Genomic DNA, 26,982 nt, shown 5'->3' on the forward strand with positions numbered 1-26,982 from the left:
CCCCACCCCGACACCCCCTCCACCTGTAACCCCCCTCTCGCCACCGCCCCAACCCCACCTCCACCTGTACCCCCCCCCCCCCCCCCCGCCACCCGTACACCCCAGGTCCCCCATATCACCCTACACTCCAAAACAACACACCAACAGATCTGTCAGCTGTACCCCCCCCCCCCCACACACACACACACCACCACCAGCCCAGCCCAAAAGATACATCGATCACAACGCGACACGATGGGTGGGGGGATATTAGAGGGGGGGGGGGGCAGGGGGGGGTTGGTGTCAGCAGTGCCATTCCCACAGGGAGACATGTTACAGGAAGGACAGATGCTCAATTGATTTCATTTAAATCTATTTTTGTACTAGGGTAGTGGTTACACAGTCACAATGACAGAGTGTGAAGACAGGAGGTTAAAACAAACGTACATTCACTCACAATATAAATACCTGTCGCCACTTCCCTTTGCTTAGAATAACTGCTTAATGATACTTAAAACGCTTTATACTGCCATACGATAGAAGGAAAACACAAGCAGGTCCATTCCTTAGGTGTGTCACGCACCGTGTCCAACGCCTGCCAAGTAACATACTGTACTAGATATCATTCCGTTAGTCTGAAGTACATTCCCAGAGCGCGTAGGGACAGCCTAAGTTATCCAACAGACACACTGCCTTGTTTGATTAGCCCATCTTTTCACCCATATTCTCAGGTAGACTGAGAGAAAACTGAAACGCCATACCCCCCCCCCAAAAAAAATAAAAAAAATAAACGGGTTGTTATTCAGTTGCTCCACAACATCAGAGAATACGATTGGAAATCTTGATCAGTTGTGTTCCTCCCCCTCCCACCATGATCTGAGATTCACGACTAGTCTTAGTTGATCACTGACCTGGCTAAGCTTAGGGAGCGTCTGTCAACGATAGTCTTTGGATGCCAACCTTATTGTAATCACAGGGATGAGTGAACTGTGAGACTGTCATCTGTCACGATGACCTACGCTGGGGAAGGAAAACAGGAGGAGAATGGGAACTTAAAGATGGGATCAGACCTTGTATTACATGATGTTCATAAGGTGTCTTTTACTGCCTGCAGTCTACCACCTCCCCTTCCAATGCCTCGAATTCTATCTCACTTGTTCAGTGCTACTGCCATCAGTCATGGACTCACAACGAGGATTTCACTTCAAAGAAATCCCTGTAACTCTCTTATAGTCATAAAGGAGACAAGCCTTCCAAATAACAAAATAAGCAATTCTCAGCTACCAGGGACGCCTTCCAATCAGCGGTGTTGTTCTATTCTTAATTTTATTTAACCTCAAATGCTTTTATTCCTCAAGCACTTTAAATCCAAATGTTATGTTGTGCTACTCTCAGAAAACCAGAGCTTTAACTGTTTATTTTAGAAATAATACCTGGCCAGAAAGAGCACGAGAGCCAATTTGTCAAACACACTTTTTGTTGTCGCTTCGTTCGTTAATTCACCTTTCTATCCTTGTCTTCTTGTTGATTGGTCTTATTTATTTCTTATTTATTTCTGACATTCTTGACTGCAAGGGTACGGTCTGGAAGGAGACATTGTTAAGATGTGTGTTTTATACACAGATTACCAAACTGCTGAAATCGAATTGCACTACTGGATATAAATCTGTTCTGTGGTCATTGACGTTGTTCTTCTTCTGTGTAGTTTTTGTGAAGAGATGTCAGTGTGAGTTTGAGTTGTTTGTGGCGCCTCAATGCCAGACAAGTCGCCTCATAGTGAAAAGTCTTCTAATTGGAAAGGAGACACATTTCAATCAAATGCTGCTCCTCAAATCCCTTACTGAATTTGACCGGTTCAGTGTAGACAATAGACACTCATCTTTCTTGAGATTCAATTTTGAGCATTTAAGCCCTTACATTAGCCATTTGAACCACATTCACATTTTGGCTATTTCTAACTGGCCAATGCACCTCCAAGTGTAGGTACTGTACTGTTTGAACAGGTTTGAGGTCTGTAAGTCTTTGTTGTAATTCAATGAATGTTGGCAATTGGATCTTGTTCTTGATTCGACTCACATTTCTTTATCCATACCATACTGTGTATCCAGCAGAGGTCATATTCTTTCAAAATTATGTTTTTCATTGAATATACTGTAATTTGCTTTCTTCTATGTTAAACAAGCAACACTAAAGAAAAGACAACAAGCAAGCAATCAACCAGCCCATTGGTGTGTAGTTCTGTATAAATAGGTCATCCATGTTGATACTGCATGTTTATACAAAGTATTGTACATAAGAGCATGTTTTAGAGACAAAGCAAAAATATCTTGTGTACGTATAAGTGGGTGTCATTTGTCATTTAACACAAAGGAGGAAAAAAAAGATGCACTGTATATTTTCTAAATGAAACAAATGTGTATTTATTTATTGTCCATGAACGGATCATTGGAGAGAATGTCATACAATATTAGAGTACTATTACTACTAAGAACCTTTCCACACCGAAACCTCTTAAGCAAGTGTGTTGTCAAGTATGTTACTGTGGGTGAGTTGGTGTAGGATGGAAATGTAGCCGCATGCTTGCTATCTAACTCCTTGTGATCCGTTTATAATTTGTTAAATCATATTTATTTATTATTTTTTATTTATGTATTTATTTATAATATTTATTTGTTACATGTTTGTCTTTTGTCCAAGTATTCAACTCATGTTGGGGGCTCCAAGTTGAATAAATGCATTTCATTCAGAACCAAGTAAATAATCAACGATATAAAAATGAACCCCCATAATGAGTGGTTCCATTATGATACTGAGAAACACTGAAATATGAAGTCACTTGGTATCAATAGTTAAATTATGATCATCTTGGACCTAATTTATCACAAGCATACTAATTATTTGCCGTCCAGAAATATTTCGCCACTTCCTCATGGTGGACTGCAGGCCTGGAGTCCCCTACATTTGAGTTTGTTTGTTTGTTGATTGATGGATTTTGGTTCAGTCACATGACACCCTTTGCAATTATGTCTATTTTGCCATGTTTATTAACAATATATGTGTATGTGTATACAGATAAATGAATAAGATAAAACTAAAGCCATAAGACTCAAGCACTAACTCTTTAGAGCTCAGCTGAGTAGCTAGAGTTGATTTTGTCAAAAAAAAAAACACTTGTTCATTTTTCCTTGGCCAGTGTTTCTCTCCTACAGTACATTCCGTTCAGAGGTCTTTACCCATCAAGAGGGCAAAATACGTTCTACATGTGAGCATCGAGAACAGTTGTAATTTTAAAAGAATGAATGTGTCTTTTTTCTACTTTAAAATGTGTTTATGTCTGTGTTTATAGAGGAAAGATTTTGTGTGTGTGTGTGTTGTGATTAGTACTGTGTATGCCTTGTTTTGATAGTATGAATAATGGATAATGGATTATCCCTCAAGAAGTTCTCAAAGACCAAATTGGGTCACATTTTGTGTCTCTTATACCTCTTTAATAACACAGAAATCAGTATAGAGCAACACTGGAGTATTACAGTATATCATCTTGTTACATAGTGATTTAGCGCTCAAATGTAATGAATCACACATTTTTGAAGCACTGTGTAACAAATGTCAATATAACATTGTGGAAAGAGTAATTACTGCATTATACAGGCATAGAGCACCTTGATGTAAAGTGTTACTAATGACTGAAGCCTGCATCCCTCCTCCATCCCAAAAATATCTCATATAGAACAATGCTTTTTATGAGCAACTGTTTTTATTTTGTTTACAGTGGCTATGTATGACTGTAAAATCGATATTTGAATCAAAGATGTGGAAAAACTGATCTACTGTACCACTTAACTGGTCTACTGTAACTCATATCTCAGCAACTGCTAGGTATTTTTGTTGCATGCATGACAAGCAGTTAAGTGTCCCTACAGTAAGTTAATGATCTATGAATGCATCTATGATGAAAACATAGTTAGATTGACATATCAATCATGGCGACACCTTACGACAAGTTGTAGTGATTGCTGATGCCACAGTATCACTCGTAGATGCCATTTTATAATTGAGTTGCTGATGATATTTATTTATTGTCCCAATCAATCCTGTTGAACTGTGACCAACAAATGCACTGACTAGAGTGGCGATCCACTTTGAGCTTTCAGTGTCTCACAAACATACTGCCAATATTCATCTACAGTATAGTAGCAATTGCCTGTAATCATCAGCAATCTATTTGAATCTGTTTCAAACCAACGCTAATTGAATTTATGTTTGAATTTGTTTCAAACCTACGCTAAATCAATTTATGTTTTAATCTGTTTCAAACCGACGATAACTGAATTTATGCAGCGGCTAAACAGATAATTGATCACACAACTGTGATTAAAGGTGCATTTCAACATTTTCAATTTCAAAGTATAGCACAGAGGTTGATTGTTTCCAATGCCTTTTACACTGCCCAGGTCACCACAATCACACATGGCCACTTAATAATACGTTCGTATGAGGGACGGAGACTGAGAACTGTGTGTGTGTGTACTGTATGTGTGTTAAATAGAGAAAGCATAGGCCCTTTATAAAATCAGCAGTAATAGTGCACTACTATAACTTCCTGTACCTACTGTATTGTATACCATACTGTGTCCGCATGCATGGGACACACAGAACTCATTCATAGTTGTACATTAATATGGATAGGAGACTATGTTTTAGTCAGATTAAGAGAATTTGAATTATTTCTATGATCGGATATCTTATTTTTTGATAGCCTAAATGTACCTTATGCTCAACAGGATTATTTATTACCGACAATGGTTTTAGAGCACGATTCACACATACCATGGCTATTGTGTACTGTACCAGCTGCTTTGATTTTTTTTTATGGCTTTTTAGGTAATCAAGTACCTTCCTGTAATAAAAAGGTCCATAAGTACATAGGTACATTGATTAGGTCTAAATCTGGGACCGTCTTGTGTCCCTGGCCTAGCTAGTCTTGTCTGTGTTGTGGTCACTGTCAGTGTTCTGTTTCTATTCTGACTGCTGTAGAATGCAGGGCTGCATGGTCCAATGGAAGAAATGACTCAACTTTTCCTACATTCACCTCTGTTTTTTGTACCATTAAGCGTGCTGATGTGGAACCGGGTTCATTGGGCTCTCCTAATAGATCCAAGCATTACGCCGAGTCTGAGTGTGTGTGGGGATGCTGGCCTTCATGTTAGAACATGGACGTGTTATACTGCCAAACATGCAGAACTGTATCGACTTTCCCTCTTGAACTTTATTCTTCCACCTCTCATGTCACCCGTAATAGAACTGTACTCTAAAGACTCCTTTTTCCTTTCCTCTTTCTCTTCGTCATCTTTTTGAGCATCAGAGGACGGTCCGGCTGAGTCCTCTGCCCGTGTTCTTTGTGTCTAGTGTTGTGGTGCGCGTGTTCATGTCAGTACTTGTGCCTACTGTGGATCGCATGCTTTAGACCTTGACTGGACACTCAAACGTTGCTCACCAACGCCACACGGCCCTTAACGTGGACGAGCATCGGGGATCCCTGTAAAGTTACCAAGGGAACCAAATAACTCAATACAGATTTATCATATGTGTTACCAGTTCTGTACGAAACAAATAGGAAATAAAGGCCTTTTAATTACCACGCCTCATGCTGTCTATGTATTGTCTGGCATCTGAACACTTGACACAATGACAAACAACAATAACGTCTCTTCAAACAGATATAGTTTTATCAAGCAAGTGATAAAACAACAGCGATGTGTACAATAGCATCTCAGCTTATCGGTCTCTTAGAATACAGTGTTAACATAAAGTAGGTGCAATACTGCATCTTTGACTATATTTACATCAATATGTAAAAAGATAGCTGTATTGGTCTTTGAGAAAGGCACGTGAAATATACTTTACATACAGAGCGCCCTGTGCCATCAGCCCCACAAAGATCACACCTCTTTCACTGGCAATAATAAAAGATTGCATCCATATATCATCACATGCAGTAGGCTACAATTTGGTCTCCAAAGTCACTGTTTAACAAAAAAATGCTTAGGAGCATTGTACAGGTAAAAATATACTGTAATTGAGTATGTATAAAGATTCTAAGCATTTTTAAATCTGCAATGGGAAGGGCTGGTGAGCAGCTCAGGAAAGGAGTGTTTAACGAAGGCCAATGGGACGCCGGTTGAACTTGGTCGTAGACCGTAAGGCGTAATCCTGTCACACCACCTGAGCTCACGTCTGATGTGTTTGCATCTACTGCAGATGTCATCTGAATAGCGGAGGGATCTAATGCTGTTTGATCACATTGTCATAATACTGTCATGGACGTTCGGCGAAGACTATAAAGGTGGCTGAACTATCCTTTTGAGCATAATAGTTACGGTATATGTCGACATAGATTATGACCATTTCAGTAGTTTGAGAAAAGTCTTGCAGTGCACGATGTAGCAACGAATAAATAGATATTATGTTTGTGATCTCTAGCCATGCGGATGTGATGAACACTGATCTGACGCTGATGTCCCTTATAGGCTACTATTACCTCCTATATGAACTGGGCCTCATAGCTCTTCCTGAAACAGTCTCCAGCTCCATCTGGCCCTCTGACAGGCAGGCAGGTGAATATATTTCTTAAATGTACCGAGGAGGAGAGGGACTCTTCGTAGGGAAGAGAGGGAGAGATAGGGATCGTTCCTGGGAAGGGTCCAGCACCGGGAAACACCTCCTACAGACGCTGCTGCATCAGGGTGGGGGGAGGAGAAGAACGGGAGAGGACGCAGGCCTCGGGGGAAGTTCTGTATCGGGATCTCCTCTTCTTCTCGTCTTTCCTCTCACTTGGACAGCTTGCTGATGACGCGGATCAGAGCCCCGTTTTCATCCTTCAGTCTCTGGTTGTCAGACTTGAGCTCCGTCAGGACCTGAGGCAGTCGAGGGGGGAGAGAGAGCACCGTTATCACCACACAGAAAACCCCTTAGCTGACCCATAACCGCCAGTAGTATGTGGAGAAATGCCTCTCCCGTCTTTGAATGTGACCTCTCAATGAAAGGCCGGCATGCTGCACAGTGCTGAGTATAGGACCATGCAATGAGGGGAGCGGATTTATCGGACATCTCTGTGAGTGAACAGTGAGTGACACCGACAGAGGCAGCAGAGGAGAGAGGGAGACAAGGAGTGGGAGAGAGAGAGGGAGACAGAGAGAAGGAGAGGGAGAGGGAGAGAGAGAGGGAGACAAAGAGAGAAGGAGAGAGGGAGACAAAGAGAGGAGAGGGAGAGAGGGAGATGTACAGTAGAGACTAGGGGTTTCACTAGTCACGTATCAAACCAATAGCCGACCCTGTGCATTGCTGGTCGACTAGCCATTTTAAAAATTTAAATTAAATAAATGTTTATTGATCATTGTTATTGGGTGAAAAAAAGAATTGTGGTAAACCTGCAATTATTGGACTGGTCAACTATTTTGAGGAAGTAGGCCTAGTCGATGACCACTAAAATGCAGCAGTCGTGAATGCGCTAGAGATGGCCAACTTTCTCAATCTAGGTCACTTCTCCAACAGCATGAGTAGGACTATAAATAATTCAATCTTCGTCATAAACCCCTCCCCGCCTTCCCTTATCCTCCAGACACTATGAACAATAATATTTTGTTGCTAGCTTTGAAATGCCTATCAACATAGAGAAGGTTGCTCTAATACTGTTCTTTTTTGCCAACATGATCTCGTGTTGTGTCACCAGCTGCAGTACTCTGCTCTGTGGGATTCTGACAACGCGTAGCGGCGATGCTTCAGAGGAACAAGCAGTGTTTGTCCCTGCTCTGACAGAGTGGAACATAGACACACACACACACACACACATATACACACGCACACATGCACACACGCACGCACACATGCACGCGCGCACACGTACTGTACGCATGCACGCACACATACGCACATGTGCACACACACACACACACAAATGCACACTCACGCATACACATACACGCACGCACACACGCGCACCCACGCACACACATGCATACACACATGCACGCACACACTCACACACACCCTATTGTGCACATGTTGGGAGCAGTGGCGAGGGGTTTACTGACTGAATAGTGAATGAAAGCCTGTGAGCTCACACATTCCACTCTCACTTCAGCCCAACTCCCACAAACACGAGTTTAGAACGTTCAGTTACTCGCGGATCAGGAGTTCTGCACTCAACGGCGCATTAAATCGAAAATCGAAAAAATAAACTCTGGATTTCCAGACCCTTCCCATTTTTTCGTGAACTGGTTCTGGCGAAGCCGGGCTAGCTCGCCGTGGGACTGTAGGAGCGCTGTGGCTGGCGGGGACCGGGGAGTCTGTACAGCCCACCGACGCTCTCGCCCGCTGTCGACTGTGTTTCAGTCATGCAGCGTGGTGGGTGTCGCTAAAAATAGACTCAAAGACTAGTCTCCCAGAGGAGGATGGGGAGGGGGGGGGGGAGGTGCTGGGGGTTGGCCCTCCTATGGCATTATGGGACAGTGAGTCAGAGAGTGGCAGTGGGAGTGGCGCTGTGGTGGGATGGAGGGGGACCTGCCTGAGATGAGAACAGCAGGTAGGGGAGGAGGCAGGAGGAGAACCAGGTTGAGGAGAAGAGAACAGCAGGTAGGGGAGGAGGCAGGAGGAGAACCAGGTTGAGGAGAAGAGAACAGCAGGTAGGGGAGGAGGCAGGAGGAGAACCAGGTTGAGGATAGACAAGGTGTGGCAGAGGGAAGGGGTAGAGGGAGAGATGGGAGAGAGAGACGGAGAGAGAGAGAGCGAGGGTTGGGGGGGGGGGTTAGAGGTCCTCTGTCTCGGGCAGGAGGGCTCTCCTCTCAGAGAGGCGGGCGAGGACGCGCAGCATGGCCTTGTTCTCAGCCTGGAGACGCTCGTTCCCCCTCCTCAGGGCTTGGAGCTGAGCCAGAGCAGGACAGGAGGCCTGCACACAGGAACACACACACACACACACACAGACAGACATAGGTATAGATACAGACACACACACACACACACACACACACACACACACACACACACACACACACACACACACACACACACAGAGTGCAGGGGTGGAGGACAGTGCAAAGAAGGATGCAGATATCCAGTACTAGTAGACAGTACATACTGTACACCCACACAGTGAAGTTATGCCTGCGCATAAGAACGGCCGACACAAGTGGAAGGTTAAGCAAAAAAAAGTAGTTGGGTATCCCGGGGTTTGACCTTTGACCCCCCCCCAAACAAACCTGGTCTGAGGGAAGCTTAGTGGTAAAGGTGGTGGGGGGGGGGGGGGTTCTGCATAGCTTGTCGGTCATGCTGGGAAAATTGAAGTGAACAGGGGGAATTTTCACTAAAGAACCTACGATTTCAGACTCTGTAAGAGAGAGAGAGAGACAGAGAGAGAGAGAGAGAGAGAGAGAGAGAGAGAGAGAGAGAGAGAGAGAGAGAGAGATAGACTGAGAAGTTATTCTTAGGTCAAAGGAATGGAAATTATTTATTTCCCTCTCTCCCTGGCAGGTCTCTGAGGTAGACCTCAGCGCGGATCTGTGGAGAGCGCTGAGGTTTTGACGCCATTCCTGGGGGGGGAAACCACAGCACACACACACACACACACACATATGCAGGCAGGGAGGGAGAAGAGAAGAAGAGAACAGAGTTGTGAAGAGCGCCAGGGGAAGAGAACAGGGAGGAGATCCAGCTGCCTCCTGATGACCCCAGGGGCATTTTTGAGGAAACTATTTGATGTTAAGAGCCTTTACTAAGACCCAGAGATCCACGAGTGTTTGGCTGCGTTGCTTCTAAGCACACTGTTCAGAAGAACATGCACATGAAAACCCCGCTTGGAAGAAAGAGGAGAGAGAGGGAGGGAAAGAGAGAAGGAGAAACTGGGAGGGGCAGGCACATAATTATCCCTGATTAGGCTACAGTGCTCCTTAACTCTCTGGTACTGAACCAGATCACGTTTCACTAAGACAGATAAATTGCCACGTTTGTCGCCGTTCAAGTCTCAGACGAAGCCAGGGATAATCCTGGCCGTTAACGTCATCCTAACGAGAAACCAGGATCAGACACGTCAACGGGAGCGACCAGGACATGTGAACACTGGACACTGGAACAGTCAAATACCACTGAAAAGAGACAAGCAAGTACAGGTTGTGTTGTGTGGGGATGTCTGTATGGAGAGAAATGTGTGTGTGTGTGTATGTGTGAAGGTATGATTGTGTGTGTGTGTGTGTGTGTGTGTGTGTTTATCTGTGTGTGTATATGTGCTCACACGTGTGCACATGCCAAAGTCTTTAAAGCTAGGTGAGGTGAGGTGACAGGCAGGTGTCCATCACTCCTCCTCCTCCTCTGTCGTAGCGACCACTCACTCACCGTGCCCCTCCCTCCTCCCCCGCCCGCCCGCCCCCGGGGGTAGGGGCGCCCTCAGGGCTGGTAGCCACAGCGAAACCGCATTGGGGCTTCCTGCCGAGGTAACCATGACAACACGGGGGTCAAACACTCCGCTGGCGTCTCCCACATTGCAGGTAGGTGGGGGAGGGGCCACTGCTGACACACAGATCACTTGACGGACAGCTGTCATAGCCTTGCAGCGTTTTGTTTTGGATTGATTGATTGGTAATGGCACCCCGTAATCTAGGTCCTGTTACATAATAGTTTCACTTCCTGTCCACTCTTGATATTCCGCCGTTTGTTTTCTTTGTCTCTCCCCTCTTTGAAACGCAGAAATACACACAATGAGCGCTGGAATGTCTAACAAAAGCAGGTTCTCCGTTCTTGGCTGGCGCCGGGCGTTCAGCGAGGAACTAGGTCGCGGTGTTCACCAGCGCCAGAGCGGCGGGGCTGAGCGGAGCACCAGACTTGGAGCGGCCTCCCTCTCTCCGAGCCAGGCTGGCAGCGGACGGACCCAGCGGGACGCGCAACGTTAACGAGCCGATAAACGTCTCCCTCCCTCCACCTCACCTGTGCGGCTGCCCAGAATCCAGCCCTGCGTATATGGCAAGCCGTTTTAACATTTATTAACTAGACCTGACTATCCTGAATTAACATTAGGCTACAGATATCAACAACCTTTTTTTTGACTAGTCAAAATCACATTTTGACTAGTCAGAATTTTTATTCAAGATATCTATAACGTCATTCTGACTAGTCAAAACGACAGTTAGAGATAGCCTATCTATAACTCAGTTATGACTAGTCAAAACTGAGTTACAGATATCAGCAATGACGTCACCGAAAACGACACCCCACTCATCACACATCCTAAATGACAATTGCAGATATCTGTAATTCAGTTTTGACTAGTCAAAATAATAGTTGCAGATATCTCAAACATCATTATGACTTGTCGGAATGGTATTGCATGATGTTGCATGGGATGCAAGGGTTCTTTTGATATTGGCGGGCCCAGCATACCTACTAAGTCAAGCAGAAGCGAAAATGCCATGAAATAGAACTGGCATATCACCAAGGGATTTGTGGCGAACGAGAGATTCGTTCAGTAGATTGTCGGCACGGGCACGACCAGGTTGCCCTGACCTATAGCGCGGTAAAACACGGAGGTAGTATTCAAACCTCTCCCGCCTTTTCCTAAATCATTACAGATATCTGCAACGTAATTTCGCCTAGTCTAAACTCTAATTCAAGATATCTGTATTAACATTTCACCTAGGCAGAATGAAAGTTAAAGATATCTCCAATTTAGGATATCTGTAATCAAATTAAATTTGAGATATCTATAACTTTAGAATAGATATCTATAACTGAATTCTGACTAGTTGTAATTCCAGTTTCAGATATCTACAATTTAATTCAGACTAGTCATAATTCCAATTCAAGATATCTACAACTTAATTCAAGATATCTTAAAATGACATTGTAGATATCTTGAATTAAAGGGAATTAAAGATATCTTGAACTGGAATTATAGTCAGAATTCAATTGTAGATACCTGAAAGTGGAATTACACCTAGTCATAATTCAGTTATAGATATCCGCAATTCACATTGTGGATATCCGCAACTGTATTGAAGATATCTGTAGGCTAATTATAAACCCCATACACATGAATAGCAAAAGTAGTTTGAATCTACTAGGCGAAATTAAGTTGCAGATATCTAAAATTAGAGTTTTGCCTAGTCAAAACATAATTAAAGATATCCTGAATAAGAGTTTTGACTAGGCAAAAGTATGTTGCAGATATCAGCAACTAATATCAAGTCTACTTAATAAATGTTAAAACGGCTTCCCATACTGCGAGGGCCTAAACAGTCTCCGTATATCGTCTCAACGGTGAACTTGATTTAACTTGCTAGACGCACTGTATGAGCACTGATTGGTTGGATGTGGGCCCTTTTGCTGAGGCCTTACCTTCAACTCCTCCTCCATGTCAGTCACTCTCTTCTCAAGAGCCTGTTTTTCCTGAGGAAACAAAGAGAACATTCTAACAACAGCTCTTTCAAAGAATCATGGTGGCGATGTCAAGGTTCCTATACTAAGGAGGAGGGCAAAGAGATTAGATGAAAGAGGAGAGCAACAACAACAAAAATGGATGTCACAGGACTTCAACAATTCCCTCTGTGGATCATTAATCTATTTTATCTGTCTGTCAATCTATTTATCTATATATTCTATGAATAATAAAACACCTAGTTGGATGAAGTTAGCTAAGCCTGGAAAGTGAAAGACAAGATTGTAAAGATGTTAACACAAAGTGATACATACCCTTTTTTCTGATTCAAGTACACTGGATCTTTCCGATATCCTGTCTTGTTTCTGCAAGATGGAAGGGAACATGGTTATCACACAGATTATGATTATTACACCTCATTCCTGCACGCTACAGTGAAGAACAGAACAGTTCAGTTGTAACAAGTGAAAGTAAAGTTGTAAAGACTGTAGTCCCTCAGCCGTACTGTATTGAAGATGATCAGTTTAGGGACCCTAGTGAGTGCTGCTGTAGTAGAGGGTATACAGAATATACCCACTTTATCCATGGACCCACTTATGTAAAAACCAACATTTCTGCTACAGGTACCCACTTCTTTAGTCAGAGTATACCCACTTCTTTAGTCAGAGTATACCCACTTCTTTAGTCAGAGTATACCCACTTCTTTAGTCAGAGTATACCCACTTCTTTAGTCAGAGTATACCCACTTCTTTAGTCAGGTTACCCACTTCTTTAGTCAGATTATACTCACTTCTTTAGTCAGAGTATACTCACTTCTGTAGTCACCACTACACCCCTGCTAGTGTGAGGGCCTACAGTCGGTTTGTATTGGTTACTGTTAGCAGCCTGCCATTGTCCCGTACCTGGGCGACCTTCTCCAGCTGGGTCCTGATCTTGGAAAGCTCTTGCTTGCTATCCTCCAGCCTCGATTTCAGCTTCTCGTTCTCCGTCAGGGCCTCCTCGTACATCTGCAGAAGAACACGACCCGAACTCACCAACAGCTCTCTACGCAAGATAAACTAACTAAGGCGCTAACTGGTAATGTACACAGCGGTCACCGCTACTGTTTGTTTGCTTCCTCCTACCTTCTTGTAGTCCCTGGGGCTGGCGTCCCCCTCCTGCTTGTTGAGGGCTGCCAGACGGTTCTCCCTGCGGGCGTAGGAGCTGGCGCGGCCCAGCGGGCGCTCAGAGCTGCTGTCCGCTCCGCTGGAGTCCAGCCTGGGAGGGACGGCACAGGGCACTCTGGTCACAACAGCGCTTCTCCCGTAGGGAATGAATGACCGGCTGTTAAGTGACTGCTGAAGCAACTAACGGCACATGCACAAGTAGAAGCTCTGTCTTACCTTGACACCCTGTCATGCTGAGAAAAAAAAGAGATATTGCATGTTAATAAAGTCACAAACAAACAAACCAAAAAACTTGCATAGAAATAGTTTGGATAAAAATGCAATACAGTACTTGTTGGAGCCAGGAAGGTGGTTGTAATGAAGACATTTTCTACATGCAGAGTATTGACCAGAGACTTTAGAGGGTAACAGTGAGGAGGACCAGAGAGAGAGAGAGAGAGAGAGAGAGAGAGAGAGAGAGAGAGAGGAAAGAAAATAACCCTCTTTGTTGTAAATCCTATTGTGTTCAGGTGCCTTGAGATCCAAAGGAAGGAATTGTGCAAGTCAGCTGGTGATATAACTCACTCAGGCCCTGCCGTGACAGCGGCCACACGGGTCAGCCTGAGCTGAGCCAATCGTAATCTTAACCGGTGGGGGTTTCAAGGCCGTAATTTACATATATATTGAGGGGAACACATCCCCCGCGATATTCAGATATGCTCAAAATGCCCCCCAATATATAGCCTGACATAAAAAAATGTATAGACAATCTGTTATACAACAGGCAACCATATACCAATGTCTGTAATAATAATTAGCAAATGACAAAAAATTAAAAATAGAAAAAGACATGTAAACATAATCATAACTAAACGTAACTAATTGTTAGTATTACTACCGGTTCTAGTGATTGCAGTTCTGTGCGTGTTTTGTCCAAGTGGTGTTGCCATAGTACTCCAACTTGTTGCCCGATTGCTGTGGGTAGGCAATGTCAAACACTGTCTCTCTATTTCTAACTTTCAAACATATTAAAAAGTGGAAAACAAGAATGTATTGTGTTATGTAGCCTATTTTATAATTGTTGATTGTGAATTTGTAAAGTGTTATGAAAATGTAATTTCATGAATGGTTATCGCCTTGCAATGTTGCACAGAATGTATACTAGCTAGCTAGCTAGAAATAAAAAGTATCCCATGTGTAGATTTTTTAACTTGAATGGCAGGAAAGGGGGGGGGGGCAGATTTGGTCCCTCCCAATGTTGACATGCAGCCTTGGGTGTTTGAGATGATGATATGTTGCTGAGAGGCTGAGTCTCTATATGAGCTACAGTAGTATTTACAGTCTAGTGGATGACCTCAGGGACAGTAGTATTTACACAGTCTAGTGGATGACCTCAGGGAACATGCGGCTGGTATAAGTATGCCTGGGGCTCGGGTCCTGCTCCTGCACTGACTGGGTCTGCATGGCTGCCAAAGCCATTCGCTTGGGGTAAACTGTGGACAGACTTGTGCTAGTTGCTCCATTCACGGCACTTGAGTTAAGTAACCGGGCCTAGAATCTTCTGTCCAACAGATGAATTCTCATTTTTTCCATTTGTGTTCTTCTCGAGACAAACCAGATGGCGCCACTGTGGATCTCTCCTCAGTCACTTGTCAGACGCCAAGAGATCAAATGTGGACAGGAAGTCCACCCTGCGTTCCCTTCATCCAACTAGCAGCGCTTCTCATCCAAACTGTCCGGACAGGTGTTGTCTCTCCGCAGCCTGACCCGCTGACCATCTGAGCGCACAGACCCACGATCGACGAGGGCTGTTCAAACACCGCGGAGAGGACGGCTGATAAAAGGGGATGAAACTAGTGAATACATGACAGATAGATGGCTGGAATGTAAGAGAGGGGGGGGGGGTGAAGACAGAGAGAGACAGAGAGAGAGAGACAGAGAGAGAGAGCGAGAGACAGAGCGAGAGAGACAGAGAGAGAGAGACAGAGAGAGATGGTGTGTGATCTTGTGATCTCTGCTCAGATCTCATGTTCTCTTACATTCTTGGAGATTAGGAGCTGCTCTGTGGTCGGGGAGAGCGCTCCGAAACATCCAATGGGATTGTCTTATTCCCTGGCCACTGGGATTGTACTCTGCTTGTAAAAACACTCTAGAAGAGTGCCTCATTCCTAGTGCGTGCAAACCTAGATGCGAGACCAACACTAGACTTTTGCTCCCACTTTAAAAACAGAAGACAAAAAGTTACATTTTTACAAGTTCTTTCCCTTTTAACAGCTTTGTGGATTCCATACTGCTCAAACACAACGCATGGCCCCATCTGCAGTATACTGTAACGCATGGCCCCATCTGCAGTATACTGTTTGGGTTTGATTGGGGGAAGTATTTCGAGGAGCACACGGAGCTCCTGGGCTCTCCTCGCATGTTTATACAGCACGGCCAGAGCTGCCTGTCCTTATGTGGTCATGTGCTGGACTCTGGGAGAGGCAGACCCCAGCGACCTTCCAGGGAGCTGTGCCAGGAGAAATGAGGAGAAGCTCCTCAAACAAACAAACACCGGATGGTCTCCTGATCTGGACAAACTGACCGACCGGCTGACAGAGCCACGCTCTGGAACTCACTCCCGATGGACACTTAGCAGCCATGTACAAACAGGTGGGAGCTATTACACTGGGCGGGAGTACAGTATACATTTGCCTCATTTGTTTCAGAAAAAACTAATGATCCTATGCCAGGTTTAGCAAAGTGGTTATGGATGCTGGAACAGTGTAGGCCTCAATACTGCTTTGATCTCATTTCCTGTCAATTTGACTAGGGTAATGGCACTGATGGAGACAACATAGGGCAGAGTGCAGGACAGGACAGTGCAAAGCCATCACAGTGTAAATACAAGATACATATAACCAATAAGAACCACAACGTTCCCTTCTCTGGGATAACAGAGAGAGAGAGAGAGAGATCCATGTAAGGCTCTAAAGCAGAGGCCCCGCAGAGACCAGGGAACAAAAAAATAAGAGGCCCCCCCAGATTGATGGAAGCGGCCCCTGGACCCTGCTGGGCTTGCGGTAAACAGGGGCTGTTTGGTTTACGGCTTGTCAGGAGGGGGCTGCTGTACACATGTGAGGGTGGGATGGGGGGGGGGTGGGTTACTGTGCTGCTGTGCCGGGTGCCTCCTCACACTCCTATAAACAACACTGTTAACAACACTGCGGCCAGTAAAACCTTCAGTCCCTCCTAAACACCTTTGGTATCTCTGGTTGTAATCAACTATCCCCCACCGCCCGTGTCTGCCCTCTGCCCCATCACAGTAAAGGTCACGGTAGAGGTCATCTCTCTGTAAACTCTGTTGAAGGATTCCCCCTGAATGATCAGACATCCTCTCCTCCCTACTCACTGTCGCTCGCACCCCCTCTAACCCGTATCCCCTTACGGCTAACTACTTAGTTACTTACTACCGCCTGTTCTCTCACCCAGTGGAAGATATCAACATATCTCAGCCTTGCGGAGTAGCCACATCACCATAAAATACAGTTTCTTCAACAGTGTGGATCTCTCCCCCTTCTCACTGTCCACGTGACCCTGCTCCCTTTATTCACTCCAATTATTTCCATCCCATAATTTAGGAGATGAGACTAAACATGTAAATAACCTAATTTCGGTTCATTTGTACAGAGTACAGAGACATGACAGGCAATATTTATCCGGTTGTCTGTTGCCAGGGGGCAGATGTCACTGGATGTTTACAGCTCAGCCTGAAGCTTGTCCACAGCTGTGCACGGCACGCATGTCTAATTTAGCCGAAACGCGCCAGGATCTCGTCGCAAACAATGAGGAGATAATTCTAAATATATCACGTCGGCAACATGCCCTTCCACGTTTTTCGTCTCTCCCGCTTGCATCTTTCTCCCAGGAAAATGTTGCCAGAGAGGGGGTGGCTGACATCATGGAAACTTCATGCCTGCGTTCTGCAGTAGATAACGGGAGGGATAGAAATGACAGCTGATGAAAAGATCCTCGTGATCTACTGAGAGTTCCACGACGGCACTGGAGAACAAAGACGGAGCGACAGATGACCGCCCGCCTCCGGTCTGTTTACCCGCAAATGGATGGAATGACAGTTTCCTCCCTTCTAATTGTGTCCGTTTCAACTTTGTGCACATCACACGCTGGGTTTGCCTTGCGCAACTGCAGCCGAGGCAATGTTGTGAAAGCACTAATGCTAATGTATACACACTGTTGATGAACACATCATTCAAGCAAGACCCCTGGGAGAAGGCTCTCAGAAACAACAACAGGAAATCGCAGACGGAATGTTTCAATCCAAAAGTCTTTTCCAGATGATCCGGCTGGTCCAGGCGCTCAGTGCTCTGGAACAGATACTCCCCTCCTCTCCCCTCGCCTCCTCTCCTCTCCTTCAAGGGTTGTCAAAGACTCAGGTGGTTGGCAAAGTGACATGTCCGGTCATTAAGTGCCTCCAGAGCTCTCAACTTTTTTTTTACAAAAATAAAGAAACAAGCAAAGCTTTGCATTTTGGTCTAACAGCATTAGATCAAATTAATCTACAGTAAGTGATAAGCCTCTCTCGAAAACCCACGTGAGGTTTGTTTAGGTTTACATTGGTGACAAATACTGTACAGCTATGAGTTGTCAGGCCAGAAAGGTAGCATCCTGACCGTTTTTGATAGTGAAGTCGACTAAGAGCGACACACTTAGGCACAGCAGCGAACAAACAACTTTAGCAGAAACTCTGACATTCTCTCGAAAAGAAAAGGCAAAGTCTTACTCTGAAGTTCTTGGCGGTGGGAGATGGAGGTGGAGATTCGGACACTGACTTCCTGGTGCGAGACAGCTCCTTGGTGCGTGGGTAGAAAGATGACATCTCACACTGTACCCAGGACAAGATGGGACAGGCGGATCCTCTACAGAACCATCCACTGAGGTGTCCAGACAGCAGCTGTTCAGACCCACTGATCCTCTGATCCGTTCAGGCAACTACTGCGCAGATGCCCATGGCTGCCCTCAATGGGAATCTTCACCAACAGGTGTGTGTGTGTGTCTGTGAGAGAGAGAGTCCGGCTCCACAGTCCAAAGAGCTGGAGAGAACAGCGGCTAAGTTTGGAAGGAAGATGATTGGAACTCCCACCCTCTCCAGAGCACAAACAACAGAAGTGCTCATTAGATACCGTAACTATGAAAACAAAACAGCTTGCTCTCTCTCTCTCTCTCTCTCTTTCCTCAATACACACGCGTCACACAAACGGCTGTTTTACTGAAAAGGTAGACCGGTGGCTAACTCGAGGACCCCGCCCCACTCTCAACACCAGCCTGACTTCAAAAGAAAAAGCGTTCACACCCAAAGATAAAACCATCAACAGAGCAAGGTTGGTTCCAGATGCTATCCCTTCCCCATGTTTCCTCTAAATATACACCCTCGCTCTACATCTCTCTCTCTCTCTCTCCCTCTCTCTCTCTCTCTCCTCCCCTGCTCGATCCCCCTCCCAGTTCACTCCCCTAAGCCCCCCTCTCTCTCCCAGTCCAGTCCGGCTCTGGCAGCTCTGCCTGGCTGTGCGCCAGGGCCTCTCTCTCTCTACGCTGGGCTCCAGGCTGAGGCTGTCCACTGATGTGGACGAGGATAAGAAGAACAGGGGCGGCGTGCGGCCGGAGCCGGGGGGGGGGGGGGGGGGGGGGCTTGGGGGGGTGGGGGGCAGAGGTCACGTTTTGCCACCTGAGAGGAGACATGACCGAACGGTCGAGTAACCCCGTCCTCCCCGCTAGCACACGCTGTGGGGGGGCTATGTTGGTGGGGGGGGGGGGGGGGGACTCCTCGGACTCTCTCTCGTCTGTGGCCACGCCGCCCTGGAAGGCGTCGACCGTGAGGTCACGGGCTAATTTTACGGCGACACCTCAGCGCTGCGCGACTTTATTCTAACCCCCCCCCCCAAATCGGTGACCTCGCACACAGGGGGGCTCGGCCCGCGGTGACTCGGTCGGTGGCCGCTGCCGAGTTCGAGGAAGGTGGAATATGAAGTTCTATCTTACGGTTTTTCTCCATCTCACACCACCCCTACCCCCCCCGCCTACCACCCCCCACCGCCACCATCCCCCCATGCCGCCACCCGGAGTCTGCACAGGCTCACTGCTACCTTCCTTTTATAGACAGGTTTGCAACTCCGTAGCCCCTCCTGAACTCTCTTATCCCCGCTCATCTATGGAGGTGGGGGGGAGGGTAGAGAGAGAATGAGAAAGACAGAGTGAGTGAGAGACAGAAAAAGAGAGAGGGAGAGAAAGAGGGAGTGCGAGAGAAGGGGGAGAGGGACCTAGAGAGAGAGAGAGAGGGAGTATGAGAGAGAGAGAGAAAGAGAGAGTGAGTGAGAGGGAGAGAGAGAGAGGGAGAGAGAGAGAGTGAGAGAGAGGGAGAGAGTGAGAGTGAGTGAGAGTGAGAGAGAGGGAGAGGGAGAGAGTGAGTGAGAGAGAGAAAGAGAGTGAGAGAGAGTGAGAGGGAGAGAGAGAGAGAGAGAGAATGCAGCGGGTGCTCCAGGCTTGAGCTCTGGCGTTCCCGCCCCAAGCCTTGAGTCACTCAGTGACTGCTCACCAGGACTGGCGCAGCCAATCACCTGTGTTAAGATGCTCCCCAGGACTAGCGCAGCCAATCACCTGTGTTAAGACGCTGTACGCTTTACGCAAAGCATTTGTTTCACATCACACCGCAATGGGGTAGATAGAACCTCGCAGATGACGGTCTCTGAATAGTTAAACATCCCAACATCTCACCCCCTGCAAATTTTGTTCTGAACAGTGAACCTGTGATTTAGAGCCATGGTGTGCGGAGGTACTCTGCCTTGCGCCATGTCCTATCAGTGATACATTACGCGTGCTTTATGACCCACAGTTTAAGATAAGTTACGCATATATCAAATCCCGAAATAGGAGATACCGATGCGCCTGTGTGTATTGTTCCAGCGCATATTCGGCCCGCTTCACAGACCATCTGTGGAGAGTATGAGTTTCTGAGGGCTCGTCAGGAAGTCCAATTGGCTTCCCTGTGGCAGTGAACTGCGCAGGACCCAGCCAAGGAGACAGGCCATAGGAGACCTCTATAAAGACTGGATTTCAGCTGCAGTTCCCCCAGATCGGCTCTGGGATTGAATGGACTCAAATGGTCTCGGGGTCTCTCTCCCTCCCTCCCCCCCCCCCCTCTCTCTCTCTCTCTCTCTCCCTCTCTCTCTCCCCCCCTCTCTCTCTCTCACTCTCTCTCCCTCCCTCTCCCTCTCTCTCTCCCTTCCTGTCTCTCTCTCTCTCTCTCTCTCTCTCCCTTCCTGTCTCTACCTCTCTCTCCCCCTCTCCCTCTCTCTCCTTTATGACTTTCCATACGGAACATTCTCCTCCATCTCCTGGCCGAGCCCACTTCCTCCATCTCAACTGCTTCAGGATAACGCTGATCCTTCCCACTCTTTGAAGTCAAACACTTACAATACTGAAATATTCAGGCGGGTGTAATGTTAGGTTACTCTGGCAGATGTTAAGGACTGGGTTAACTTTGCAGGAGGCTGGATGGCGAGGTTGGTACTACACAAGCAGCAACACACACACACACACACACACACACACACAATAAAAACACAAACATAACACAAAGATATATTCACACAGACAACAAAATCCCCATCTGTTTTTCTTGCCGTCGCTGGCCTGTCAAATTCTTCCGTGTCTTTACGGAGAACAAACTGTGGCTCACAGCTGGGAGACGGGATCCGTGAGAGGTTTGCGTTTCAACACCGGGCCGGTCGGCCAACTGCAGCAGACGCTTCTCTGTAGCACGCACGGCTGAGCTGGATCAGAACCTGCGCTGTGCTGAGCTCCTATGGAGCTATGGACACACTATCAAACATCTCTGCGCTGAGCCGACGAGAGATTTCTCAACTTCAGAACAAGCGAGTAGGAGGGAGAACAGGGGGAGCTCTCTCTCTCTCTCTCTTTCCATTTCTCTCTCCGTCTCTCTCCCTCTCCCTCTCTCTCTCCCTCCCTCCCTCTCTTCCTCTCTCTCTCTCTCTCTCTCTCTCTCATAACCTAATTTCCAGAAAGGCGGAAGGCCAACTGCTGGCAGTGAAGTTGGCCCCTGCGTTGAGATGGCCGCGCTCTGCCGCATCTGCATGCGTTCTTGGAAAGCAACGAGGAGGAGGAGGAGGAGGAGGGTCTGCTCTGCTCTGCTCAGAACGTTACAGAGTCATGTGCGGGTCAGAGCTGCTGAGGGCGTCCGGGATGACTATCGCAGACAGATTTAGTCCCCAGCGATGCCGCGGGACACTCGGGTTACAGAGCGGCCCGTGGGTCAGATTCCTCGGCCGTGACAGCCGGCCGGATGGCTGTGGGGGACAGCGAGCTCTGAGCCTCTCTTCCTCTCCGCCCTGCGCTGTCGACCGTTCACAGGCCCGACAGGGTTCTATGTCCTATGATCCGTCTCCGCTGACCCGACGACCCCTCGTCCCCTCCCCCAGGCGCCTCACTGCCACCCCCTCAACCCGACTCCCTAACCCCAAGTCCTAACTCACCCCAACCCTAACCCCCCAGTCTCAACGCCAGACCCATGAGAGTTCTCTCGCTGATACGCTACGTAAGCTACGCTAACAACGTCACTGCATGATGCAGATCTCTCTATGGGTGTGGGACGCTTCATACAAAAATCTGGTGTTCAAATCCTGGAAATTGACCCAACTCTGTGTATTTGCTCACCTGTACTATCCTGAGTTAGGTACTGTATGTAGGGGGAGCTTTAGGATCTAATGTACCTGTCCTCTACCTGTCTAGGTAGACTGTGTGAAGAAATGGTAAATGGACTGTACTTATATAGCGCTTTTCCACCTTAGCGGCACTCAAAGCGCTTTACAATGGCCTCTCATTCACCCATTCACACACACATTCACACACCAATGGCGGCAGCTGCCATGCAAGGTGCTAACCTGCTCATTGGGAGCAATTAGGTGTCTTGCTCAAGGACACTTCGACATGTAGACAGTCGGAGCTGGGATTCGAACCACTGACCCTTCCATCACTGAACGACCCGCTCTACCAACTGAGCTACAGCCGCCCCACAAGAAGATTGTTTGTTACCTGTGTGTTCTCTGTCTTTGCGCTGCCCAGTATAATTTAAGCTAGTATGCGAGTCCCGAGTCCTCATTGATATTTTGGATGTACAATGTTATGTCACGCAAACTCCAACTCCCTAACTCAACCCAGCCGTGTGTCTATTTCTAGGCAGCCTTTCTATTTTGGGCCTGTTGTTGAGAGAAATGAACAGAAGATGTGAGAGAGTGACACGGCAATCTTTTGCTAGAGAACAAACGCACCGCTTTTAATGGTCGCTCTAGGTCCGAGGCTGTTTCCCCCTGCGAGGAGGGTTTTACACGCCGGGCAGGGACAGGCTGAGCAGATGCTTAGCCGGTTACAGGTGAAGGGCACCGAGTGATTCTGGCTGCACGCCGCCTACTAAATCCAAGGCTAAGACGCGGGAGAGAGGCTCACCATTTTGCCCAATATGGTATGGAATGTTAAGAGCCGTCGGCCGTGTGGTAGTGGAGGGGCGGAGGGAAGATGAGAGGGGGGATGGAGGGGCGGAGGGAAGATGAGAGGGGGGATGTTTGGGTCCTGTCTGTCCTGGATTCTCTCCCAGTGCGATAGCGCCATCAGCCCGTTTTATAAACACCCTCCTCCAGTCGGGCCGAGCTGATATACAGTCCGTCCACGCCGACGCCGGTTGTTACAGTGAATCTGTAAACATTGCATCATGGTCTAGGGTTTCCAAAACACTTTCACATCAATCTCAGGCGGCCAAACACAAACGTTCTGTTGAGGATCAGCGAAACCTCGTCACTTTGACGTCAAAGCAATTGTCAACTGATTGACATCATGAATGTCAAATCAAAGGACCTTCCGAATATTAAATGCACGTCTCACAGATATCAGTTTCTTAAAATGGACATGGCTGGGCATCAATACTACAACACTTTATTACAAGTTACATAATTCTAAATATACAAGTTTCCTGACTGCATTAAATCAGTGTTGTACTGTGTGTGAATACTATGGTCAGAATGTTAAGTCAAGAGCCAGCTGCAATTCGTTTCAGGACATTTATACATGGGAAATATCTTGGCTCCATCTAGTGGTAGTACACAGAAGATAAGCCACATCCAATTTTTATTTGGCGGGCTTGCTTCAAATGAGCTCTACATTCAATACATACAGTACCTCTATACTAGTCTTGTAGGCTGAACCTCCCATTTGGTAGCAGTGTAGATCTTGCGAGGCAAAGGCTGGTTTGGAGGCGTCTTCAACAGGGTTCTGGTTTTCATCTCTCCATTCAACAACTACAGAACCAAACCAAACACAATCCAAACAAAGGATCATCACTTGTTCTTGATCTTTAATCTCTAATTCAAACATATCTCTCTCTCATATATATATATATATATATATATATATATATTCAAGAAGATTTACAGATGTAAATAACTATGGATAATAATGAATAAGCTAACAGAAGCATGCTTGTGACCTGTGGAGGGGTTGAGGTTGGTGAGGTCAGAGGGAGGTCGGAGGTCGCAGGGCCCACTGGCAGAGGGAGACACGAGGCCAGAGGGAGACATGAGGCCAGCGGTGGGGCTCTCTGCCTGGGTCTCCAGCCTGGCCCTGTGGTTCCCCAGCTGGAGACGATAGAGACGAGACGGACATGTCGAACGTGTGTAGATCTATGAACAACGGCAGGCTTGTACTAACTATTCTACAATCTCTGGTAAAAGTTTTGATCCGGACTCAAGTCTGGCCGACCTCGTCTGTGCCTCTGCTCCATGTGGGACGGTGCTCCTCGGACTCCCTGGACCGAACCGTTCTGGACTGGCCTTCTCTGTCCTCTGCTGTCCCTCTCCTCAAATACGACCACTCAGCCAGTCGACCTCCGTCCTCCACCGGTCTGTTGAGAGCCGACAGGCTGTAGGTCTTCTGAGCTTCCTTCAGCTCAGCCAGAGTCACTCCCTGCAACAACACACAATCTCCTCAGTTTAAGGACTGTATGACTAAGCAGATCACAATTCAGAATCAATTTTATTGCCCGGTCGGTTTTTACACATACCAGGAATTTGTTAGACATTAGAACATTAGACATGGTGCGGGGACTAGACAGGACAGTGCCGATGGCAATGCAAAAAAAAAAAAAAAGTGTGCAATGTGTGTATACAGTATGTGTACAATGTGTTAATGTGCAATGTTTTCAGAATGTTTAAATGAACATTCTAGCTTAAACGTCTATGGGCACAGCAGAGGTTGTGAGAGAGTACCTGTGTGGATCTACGCGTCTGTCTGGCCTGTCGTGACCTGGCTTTTCTCTGAGACTCCGCCTCCTCGTCCCTCACCGGGGTCAGATACGATCTGGGGAAGCGACACGCCACGTCACAGAACACGGGACAGGGATCTCAGTGGTGATCTCATTGTTGAGGTCTATGAATAGCTTCAGGGATTTGATAACAGACTCCTGGTCTCGTGCCACCACCCCCCCCCCCCACCACTAGAGGGTGCTGTTCCGACAGAGGTAGTGAGTGTGTGGTTTGGTGTTATGCTCAGATTGCTCAGATGATGAGAGGCTGGAGGGCGCCATTTGATAGTGTTCCTAATTAAGGTGATCATTCTAGCAGATTATCAATAGGCATAAAACCATCATAATACTCTTATGCCGGACTCACACTACAGGATATTTAAAATCAATCTAACCGATTTCGAAATCGGCTTACATCACGCACATAAGGAGAATCTTAACAGATATTCTTCTTGCGCATCTCAAACAAGCACACACAGCAAGATTTGAAGATCTTATCGTGCCCGAGGGAGCAACGAACCACTGGTCTCTCCATCTCACATATAAAGTCATGACGTAATAATCTTAAATATCAAACATGTTCGATATTATCGGGGCCGCCCCGATGGGTCTGCGAGCCGATAAGATTGGATCTGTAAACCTCTCACAATACAAGATCATCTGGGCCGATCATCGGCCCCGACCAACGTTCCAGATCAGATTTCTCATCCGATTGTCAGGAGGGGTGAATCGGGGATAAATCGGCCCAAAAATCCGACAACACTGGATGTTTGCAACTAGGATTTGATGTAGTAGGCTATGATTATCGGTAATATCAGTTACATATAATTGTATGATATCATTGTATGATTGTATTATATTGTATCACTGTATAGGCCTATGTAACCTCTGATCATTGTGTTACATTTGTCCTGCTCTATCAAAATATGATTGCACTGTAAAGCAAATATCAAGGTTAGACAAAAAACGTACAATTATTTTCAGAGGGTTTAAGCATGTATCGCTGCTCAGTGGTGCTCTTACTCCACATACAGTAAACGTTTAACATGACAAATTCCATTGTGACCAAGGACATCATTGTCCTACACTGTCCATCAGCCCTAAAGAAGTGTTACTGTACTACTTAAACTCTTTACAATCAAAAATATAAACTTAAGAATTGTTTCGCACACAAAGTGGTTCACCTTGAAATTACATGAAAACGCCAGAAATGTCAAGTATTGTGGTCATTTTGGGTCAATCCCATTCTAGTCTGTATCCAGACTCGAATATTACATTGAATCTCTGTGCTCCGCCTACAGCATGCAGTAACGTACTGTAGTTAGCGTAGTTTACGTAGTGGATCAGCGAAATAACTCATGGGTCTGGTGTTGAGACTAATCCCCCTCTATCAATGTTTCAGCTCGTCTGCCCCCCTCTGCTGTCCATATAGAGTGCTGCCACCATATATAATATAACATTATAATATATACACATCATATTATACCATATGTATATATTATACAACATATATTATATACATATTATGCTCAATGCGTTTTACACGATCTGACAGGCTCCTGAGTAGACTATACTTTTGATACACCAAGCATAGTTTTTTATGTACAATGCAAAATGTACTTGGCAATGGGAAAATGAATTGTGCCGAGCGCCCCCAGGTGGTGGGCTCTGGTACATGACAGACACGCACACACTAGTGTACTGTACAGGGGTCAATCTAATAGTACAACAAAAATGAGAGACATGCAAATCATACAATTAATAACAAGTGAGTTTGGCACAGCCACTTCAAGGGTCCTAGAGGCCCAACTCGAGTGAAATCTCTTCTAGTCACATTTCATGACCAGGGGTGTGGACAGCACTTAATGACCTTTCAGATGCAGACGGTTGCCTCTGTCATCTCCACAGAGGCAGAGGAAGAGCAGAGTAGGCAGTCGAGTAGGGTTTCATGTTATTGGAGAAAGCTGAAGCCGGCAGACTGAAGCCACCTCCCCAGCCAGGCCTTTTACTGTGTATTGATCAGCCTCTGCACCCGGAGAGAACGCTGTAGTCAACGGGACTGTCGAGAAAGCACT

At 46.4% G+C, this 26,982-nt stretch overlaps 2 protein-coding genes across 2 annotated transcripts in view; both read right to left on the reverse strand.

Annotated features, from left to right (window-relative positions):
• Positions 1–6,768: 6,768 nt before the first annotated feature.
• Positions 6,769–18,545, reverse strand: ppp1r12b (protein phosphatase 1, regulatory subunit 12B). The gene is made up of 7 exons (XM_084461786.1): positions 18,326–18,545; positions 13,783–13,799; positions 13,525–13,657; positions 13,303–13,407; positions 12,715–12,765; positions 12,361–12,411; positions 6,769–6,896 (listed from the first exon to the last, which is right to left on the reverse strand). Exons 1-7 carry the CDS (start codon positions 18,419–18,421, stop codon positions 6,810–6,812), a joined length of 540 nt encoding a protein of 179 aa, XP_084317912.1. The 5' UTR covers positions 18,422–18,545; the 3' UTR covers positions 6,769–6,809.
• Positions 18,546–21,758: 3,213 nt separating this feature from the next.
• Positions 21,759–26,982, reverse strand: part of LOC311307249 (immunoglobulin-like and fibronectin type III domain-containing protein 1) — a gene marked incomplete at both ends in the record, with an annotated part of 33,002 nt that continues 27,778 nt past the window's right edge. Inside the window, 4 exons of the mRNA XM_084436046.1 lie at positions 21,759–21,952; positions 24,095–24,242; positions 24,367–24,570; positions 24,873–24,963. Coding sequence (XP_084292172.1) covers positions 21,759–21,952; positions 24,095–24,242; positions 24,367–24,570; positions 24,873–24,963 — 637 coding nt within the window. The remainder of the gene's footprint in view (positions 21,953–24,094; positions 24,243–24,366; positions 24,571–24,872; positions 24,964–26,982) is intronic.

Source organism: Borostomias antarcticus (assembly GCF_949987555.1).
Source record: "Borostomias antarcticus genome assembly, chromosome: 3".
Taxonomy (NCBI): domain Eukaryota; kingdom Metazoa; phylum Chordata; class Actinopteri; order Stomiiformes; family Stomiidae; genus Borostomias; species Borostomias antarcticus.

Bases quoted from the DNA above. Each gene is read 5' to 3' on its own strand.
- ppp1r12b (XM_084461786.1), bottom strand. From the start codon at position 18,421: ATGTCATCTTTCTACCCACGCACCAAGGAGCTGTCTCGCACCAGGAAG. The intron at 13,408-13,524 runs GTAGGAGGAAGC...GTTCTTCTGCAG, and splicing joins GCCCCAGGGACTACAAGAAG to ATGTACGAGGAGGCCCTGAC. The intron at 12,412-12,714 runs GTATGTATCACT...TTGTTTCCTCAG, and splicing joins TACTTGAATCAGAAAAAAGG to GAAAAACAGGCTCTTGAGAA.